This window comes from Scleropages formosus, chromosome 1 (genome assembly GCF_900964775.1).
Source record: "Scleropages formosus chromosome 1, fSclFor1.1, whole genome shotgun sequence".
In the NCBI taxonomy this organism is placed as follows: domain Eukaryota; kingdom Metazoa; phylum Chordata; class Actinopteri; order Osteoglossiformes; family Osteoglossidae; genus Scleropages; species Scleropages formosus.
The window spans coordinates 34,051,267-34,059,325 of NC_041806.1; the positions used below are offsets into that span (position 1 = coordinate 34,051,267).

The 8,059-nt window shown below is 39.7% G+C and overlaps 1 protein-coding gene across 1 annotated transcript; it reads right to left on the reverse strand.

Annotated features, from left to right (window-relative positions):
- Positions 1-815: 815 nt before the first annotated feature.
- Positions 816-8,043, reverse strand: moxd1l (monooxygenase, DBH-like 1, like). The gene is made up of 13 exons (XM_029252846.1): positions 7,735-8,043; positions 7,170-7,316; positions 6,125-6,277; positions 5,707-5,790; positions 5,153-5,314; positions 4,987-5,030; positions 4,772-4,903; positions 4,302-4,464; positions 3,192-3,283; positions 2,131-2,227; positions 1,579-1,638; positions 1,197-1,327; positions 816-911 (listed from the first exon to the last, which is right to left on the reverse strand). Exons 1-13 carry the CDS (start codon positions 8,029-8,031, stop codon positions 863-865), a joined length of 1,611 nt encoding a protein of 536 aa, XP_029108679.1. The 5' UTR covers positions 8,032-8,043; the 3' UTR covers positions 816-862.
- Between the last annotated feature and the right edge of the window lie 16 nt (positions 8,044-8,059).

Below are 8,059 nucleotides of genomic sequence, written 5' to 3' on the forward strand. Positions count from 1 at the left end.
TAGTGTTGTAAACATCTCAGGCGTTCTACAGGTGTAACTGTGGCATGAGAAATGTGAAATGTTTCCTGTATTGTTTTTATATGGAATGAGTACTTGAAAATAATCTGAAATGTCTTTCACTTATCACATGCAAACACTCGATACTATAAAATGAACAGTATATTTACATAATGCATCTACGAAAATGTCTATAACTTAAAAAACGAATCTTTTGAACTAATCTTTTGAATTAAAAATTATGATCTCAACTTATTCTGATTCTCCATATCCTTCTATACTATGGGCACACTGCTGGGAAGAGTATCTATATTTTCTATATATATGATGCACATTTGGTATGTCAGTGTTGGAAATGTCGGTATCTTTCAGACAGAAAATGAAGCGCTGGCAGCCAGCAAAAGCAGCAGTTGAGCACCTGGAGTCAAAGCCGGGGATGCTGCCCCTCCTGTGGCCATTGCAGCTGTTGGAATTCCAAACTGGCTGCTTCCAGTTTTGCAGCTCACAGATGGGGTTGGCTTCAGGTCAGGAATATTACCCAAAGTTAACTTGAACTTGTGCTAGAAGAAAAGACAAGTTACATGACTGAATTGGCTTGTCCAATGTCTTGATACTCTACAAATGGAAGTACTGAAGGAAATGTCTAATTCAGCTTTAATTACAAGAAAACTGTTATTGTGATAAACTTTTCAATTAATTCAACTAATATCTATGAAATAAGTGCAAGAAATCATGGGAATTGTTATACTTTACAGAACACAGAGAGCATAAACATGAATTCACTCCTTAGCACAATGGAAATGGTTAAAGAAGGGGCTGGTGCTTACATTTATATCGGCAACATAAATTAACTGAGAGAGGCGCTTTATTTTATTCTGGTACTCCTTAATGGCATCTTCATCCCAAGTCTTTGCCTCCAATATAGAAAGAACTTCACTAAAATTCATAGTACAATTAGAACTGTATATCAGCAAAGATGCATGAGTAATCTAAAATACTTTACATGTAGTACTGTTCATTATCCAATTACATTAAAATCTGATTTTTAAATTGATGATAAATGGATATTGACAGTGAGTGAGTGAGTGAGTGAGTGAGTGCAAGAAAGAAAGAAAAAGAACAACTTCAGAAATTTGTACTTAAAATTTGAACTTTAGAACATTAACAGATCAATTTGGATAAGAAACCACATCACTCACGAATAGTTTGCAACACCCATGGAACCTTGCAGTTCATTAAAGTTTGGTAAGCTAGAGCAGACGCTTATGTGTATGGCTGGATAATAATACAAGAAGGCCAAACACATCTCCTTTGAAGTTGAGAGTCCTAACTGTTAAAGAACACAGAAAGAAAACATTAAAAAGTGTAAGCACATTAAAGAAATACAAGAGATATAAGAAATACAGTATAAGTGTTATATATTACATGACAGTTTCTGAGACCAGCTTACTGTAAGGCAACTGTTTAAAAAAGTCATATAGGTTATATAAGTCACTTCAAATTTATATATTGTTTGCTCTTTCCAGTAATATGTGCCCCCTATATGTATGTTTGAAGTGCAACGTAAGCTTGAATACTAACCTCGGTCATTCTTGTGCAATTAGTTGTTTCATACGTGCATTCCACGATCATTTCATCTCCCTGGAAAAAAGCATTGCTATTGATGAGTATATAGAGACAAGAAGTCACTACAACTAAAAACAATAATGATTATACAGCATATGTTTGATTAATCATGGCTGTATTAGTATAAGACACTGTTAGACTTCGTCCCATTCTTATTAATAATACTTTGAGTGGAATAACATGTTACAAAGACAGAGGGAAAGCAGATTTTCAGCACTCTATTTCAAAAGCCCACATAAGGTCCAGCAGAGATTGTAGTTCTAGTTTTGGAGGAAGTTTTGAAGAATCATACATGCAACACTTAAACAGAGGGGCAAAAATGACATCCATATGTGAAAAATACCACATTGCTTAGTCTTACAGAAAAATAATAAAATTCTAATGTTATACCTTTCATACTTCAGGACAAAGTCCTTTACATCATGATCCCTAAGCTCCTCTAACTGATTAATGTATCAAATGTCCTTTTAGGCATTGTACTCCTTCTGATATGTATTATTTTCATACCATTTTAAGTGTTTTTACATTTCCTAGGTATGTAGTTTGCTGCAGGTTAAAGTCGTAGTTTTCATCCACACCCAGAAAGCCAATCTGTTCCTTATTCCTAGAGACAAAACAAGAGAAGCCCAATTATCGAACCACTGAAGTAAAAATCAAAATGTTAAATGAAACTGCGAAACTCATCGAAATCTGATGACTACATCCCCTCGATCTCAACTACGGTTCGGTATGGTGTGCCACAGGGCTCGGTGTTGGGTCCATTACTGTTCTCACTGTATATGTTATCATTGGGTGAGATTATTCACAAACACAATATGAATTTCCAGTCGTATGCCAATGACACACAGCTATATGTATCGTTTAAGCCTGATGAGCCATCACATGTGGTGTGTTTAGCTAATCGTTTTAACAATAGAAAATTATGGATGAGTAAAAAATTTTTATCTCTAAACACCAGTAAAACAGAGTTACTTTTGTGTGTGGTGCTGCCACAGCTCTCAACATAATCACGCCAATCTTTTCAACAAATGTTATTAGTTTCAAGTGTACAGATTGTGTGAAGGATTCGGGTTTCCTGTTTGATGGAAAGCTGTCATTTGTATCTCAACTAAATGCTTTGACTAAGTCTTGCTGCCTTCAGTTAGGAAACATAGCTAAATTACAGCGATTCCTATGTAGAAATCCTATGAATGATTCCTTTTCCTATGTTTGTTTTGTTTCAAGCAGGCTGGACTATTGTAATGCTTTATCATCAGGTTGTCCATACCAGACTGTATCCAGGCTACAGTTGGTACAAAATGCTGCTGTGAGAATTGTCACCAGAACTAGGAAGTTTGTCATTATTCAAGTCATTATTTAAGCAGTAAATTACCTGCTAAGATTACACATTACTGTTTTCAACTATTTATTGGCATTGTAGGTTGTGTTCACTGACAGCTCTGTGAAGACCAGGTCCAACAGCCAGAGAACACTGCTAGGTGAAACCATGGGTGTTGGAGGCCTGGGGGATTTAACAAAGCATGCAGAAATCTCTTCTGCTGATTAAGATGTGCGAAGTGTTGAAGTACCTGAAGTGAGCTACTCGAACTTTTCTTCCCGCCAAGTGAGTGTGCAGTATGGCAGCAAAGACATTGAGATCAGGAGCAGGAGTAGAGAGAACCTAGAAGCACAGCTGTAATAGTTAGTCTCATCAATCTATCCATTCATTTTTGAAACCCTCTTGTTGATCGCAGGGTGGCAGTAATCCAGAGTAATCTCAAGAATAACAGGGCCCGACCCAGAGTACACCGTGGATGGGATGCCAAGCCATCGCAGGGCAATCACACAAGAACATGCTACGGGCAGTTCAGATTTACCAGTTCACTTGAAACCCATGTCTTTAGCCTGTGAGAAGAAACCAGAGCACCTGCATGAAACCCCCACAAACTCGACACAGACAAAACTGGATTCATTCCCAGATGTGAGCCCAGTAGTTATGAGGTGGCAATGCCGCCTGCTGTGCTACCACACAGCCTTCGCCACTACTGAGAAAACAAATACATTCTACACGGAGGCTTTATGTCGTTCCTTCTCTGCTGAGGACTTCATTAAACTACAATATACATTGAGACTCCACTCCTGCCTGTTAAGATACCTACAATTATTTACCCATTTTTGCAGGTGGCTAATTTTTAGTGGAACAATTTAGGGTAAGCACCTTGCTCAAGGGTACTACAGCAGGAGGTGGCATTCGAACTTGCAATCTTTGGATGCAAAGGCAGCAGCTCCAGCCGCTATATTATCAATTGCCCCATGAATTACTCTTCTCCTAAGCCAGAATATAATGTTTTTTGTGATTCATGTAAAATACTGTATGTGTTGTCCTATACAAAAAGTAATGTGGGTTTGTATAAAATCAGACTAACACAAAAGCATACCATTTATGCATAGCATGGGGTAGCTGGTAGTGTAGTAGTTTGAGTTGCTGCCTTTGGACCCAAAAGTCACAGGATCGAATACCACCTCCAGCTGTAATACTCTTGAGCAAGGTACTTACCCTTAATTGCGCCAGTAAAATACCGAGCTGTGTAAATGGGTAAATAATTGTAAGTACCTTAGCACTATAAGTGGCTTTGGAGAAAAGCGCCAGCCAAGTGAATAAATGAAATAAATAAATTCAATGAGAGTTTGGCACACACTTGGTTGAAGAGAGATGTGCTACATGCAGCATAGCTCTGGAAAGCCGTGGCGTTTGGAGGAATGACATATCTGGCACTGTTGACCAGTCCAGTCGTCAGGATGGCAGCATCATGCAGCCTGAGGTCGGGCGTGTAATGGAATCGCAGGCCTGAATTGTCAGTCACCCTTGTAAGAGAGCACATTGCTTTAATGCAAGATCTCAGCTGTGTCACCGTCAGTGAATGTCAAATTACTGTTTACCTCCGTGTCTATCAAAATAGTCCATCATGGATATTATTTCTCCCCCACTGTGTGATGATGAATAATGTACAGTAAATACATCAGACTCTTTAACAGATCACCATGTTGGTTCCCATTTCAATGATCCTCACTGGAAGTGGTAGCAGTGGATTCCCCAGCTGAAAACAAGATTTACATGGCCGTGCTGTGATTGTTACAGCGTTAATGTAATTAATGTAATAATAAATTGTCACCTGAGGTTAGTGCAGGATTGTTGTAGTGAATCTCCAGCCGGTAGTAGGATTTGTTAAGCACTCCTCCAATGGGGATGCCAGCATTTTCTGGAGTTGGAAGGCCTAGAAGGAGGAACAGTGCTTTGGTTCTGGGTGTGTGAGAGAGAGAACAAGAAGGTTATAAACTGACCCAACTTTAGGAGGAGCTAAGGATGTTTGCAGATCTAATCACAGTAGGAGGGTAAGGAAAGTCAAGTCAAATTTGAATCCTAGGATCTAAGTACATTCAAAGAGTACTGTGATGGGAAATAATAACTCCTGACACAGCTGTTTGTGTAATGAAAGCTTATACTGGTTGATGACAACCTGTGTTTTTTCTTCGTTGGCTAGTGACTCACCCCTCCCCCTACGCCCCAAGAAGCCATCACATCCATGCATTGCTCAAGGTCCAAGAGATTTCCTGAGTAACATGTCCCCTCGAAGCTGCTGTTGATACGGGGTGAACATCGGTACAGCAGTATGTGATGGACAAGGTCAACGTGTTCAATGACGGGCTCAATCTGGAAGGTGTGGGAGAAATGGAAACAGCTGGTAAATATTTCCAACATTAATACATTTCTTTTTTTTTTTGCTTTTCATAGAGATGGATATTTACAGATGTAATTTAACAGTGGTTTCTGCTCTGGAATTGTATGCGTTACTTCCTGGTCAGATGTTCAGTGTCTCAACAGCTGTATTCCCGCAAATACTCTTTTAAAGTACTGAGGTCATAAAGCAGATGTTTCTTCAGCCTTCAGTTCTTGCAAAAACACAATATTAATCAGAAATGACAGCTTTTCAAAGAAAAGGTCAAGATATTTGGTAAATAATTTCAATTAAAAAAGCATAGAGATTTTAGTGTAACTAATAGTGTAAATAAAAAGACAGAAGCCCACAAGAGCAAGTGACTTACCCTGTAGATGTGATGTTTTTTGTTAAGTGTTGGCAGTTGCATAATCCAGCAGTAGTAGTGTGTATGAACTGCTGGCACTGTGAACTGGAAAGAAAAGTTTGACTTCTAAGAAAACAACACATCTCTCTGTCTTCTCATGAGCATGCCACTGTGCTTCATAAACCCCCAAAATCATAACATTAATATATGAACTGCTTGGGTGTCATGTAATTACAGAGATATAATCTTTTATATGCTTTCATATTCCCTGAAGAAATGGCAGTTAAGCAGCTTTCTTAAAGGGAATATCAGCAAGATCCAATCTGAGATTTTATCACATCTAATAAAAAGAAACCACACCGCTGATTGTGTCTTCATCTACTGGTGTCTCGCATCTCTCCTGTATTAGGCTCACAAACGGCACTGTCTGGACACTTACATTGTTGGCCACAATCTCAAAGTATGATGTGTTTGAGTGGTTTGTCCTTGGTGAGTAATTCAGCAGGTTCAGTTCTTTTTTCCCTCTTTGAGTGTAGTGGTAATCGATTTCATCAGTTCCCCCATAGGCATATATCACCTTGATGTGAGATGTCTTCAAAATAAGAAAGCCAGTCGGAAAAGAAGTAAGAGTTAAAGAAGCAGGTGAATAATAAGGGGCAAAAATGAACGCACTGTGCAAAAAACTGGAATAGGTAAAATAACTGAGGTGCCATTTCTATTATTTTTTAATAAACATTTTCATTCAAATTTTGTGGGTACAAACCTTACTCGTATTTTAACAACTTTTGTTGAATTCTAAAGAAAACTGAAGGAGAAACAATTGCTTTCCCCACTTACATTTATTTAAATACACACACACAGATACATACACTAGCAGTCAAAAGTTTCTTGCAGGAAACTAGGTTTTTTTAATTTCTTTAAGAAGTTTGAGGACAAAATGAGCTGCCACACATTCCCAGCTCTTCCCGCAGCATTTCTGAGAGGAGTAGGACACTTAAGGACACTAATGGGTTGCTTTGTACTCTCAAAGGATGACTAAAAAAAATCTTAATTAAAAACAGGGTCTAAAGACTCACTATTGCGTGATGTAGGTAGAATGAGCCATGGAGGGTGATTATGCTTCTTTTGTGGATATGAAAACCGAGGTTGACTAAAGAGGCTTAACGCTATGCTGTCACGACATATACATGACAAAGGCGGAGCGGAACACTGGACAATGCCTGAACGGTGAAGAAAAACACGAAACTCTTGTATTATTGCAGTGTGCATACTAGAATTTCTGCTCAGGTGGGTGAACATTTGATCCGCCGGCTAGGAGTCCACATACTAGAGTCCCATTGTTTCCTCTTGTTTGTTTCCTATAAGTAAGAGAAACGGTACGAGTAGTATGTCCCCTCTCATGTGTTGCGTTATTCATGTCTCTCCAGAGGACTTTGTTAAGCTCTGGACTCGTTTTATTCGTTCCCTCCAAAGGCCAGACTCACAGAGATGAAGGCATCATCCTTGTCGCAAGGCTGAATGGATCTCTGGAACTTCATAACGGTTCGGCCGTCGGCCTCGCTGAGAGCCAAGGGGATGTAGTTCTGCTGGATGTCCACCAGCGGGACAGTGTTCCCTGTCGAGTGGCCGTCCTAGAAGAACGAAGACAGCAGTGTCACTTATTCCACACCAAAAAAAACTGTGTAAGAGACATGCGCTTAGAGTGACAGGTAATCATAATCACATTGCTGAAAGAATGAAAAAAGATATAAAAGTGCATTAACTAAATTGCTGCATACACTTGCTATAATGTGCACAAGCCACTGGATAAAAATCTGGAAAAAATTAAAAACACAAAGGATTGGTTTTGTTTCAGGAACAAGGGCCTGCACAATAAATGATTTGAGACCAAAAGATCATAAAATTGTTATATGCATTGTATAAATATGAATAGCCTCATGCTCTTGTTATGTTTCATAGTTGCTGAGCGGCAGTGGAAAATGTCGTCTCTACCATCCACAGTCTTCTGCAGGTCACGGATCGTTTTTATGAGGAAAGTTTTATAGTTACCATGAAGTAAGTGCTGCCATTCGCCAAGACTCCACCAATAACGATGTCAGCCCCGACCATGTCTCCACCGGGACTGAAGCCCATTTCCACCCATCCAGTGGTGGTCACAGTCAGCTCGAACGTGATCACATCCTGCGGCTGATCAAAGCCCCACCGAAGGGAGACCTCGCCAGCCTGGTCCAAGTGCTCGGTGAAGGGGAGCAGCGGATTGAATTGGGACCTGGTCAGGCCAAAGTGCACCAAGGCATGTGTGAGGGAGAGGAAGAAGAGATGGAGGATGATGCTGCTGCACTTCATCCCCGCTGGACCTCAGCCAGTGTGAGTG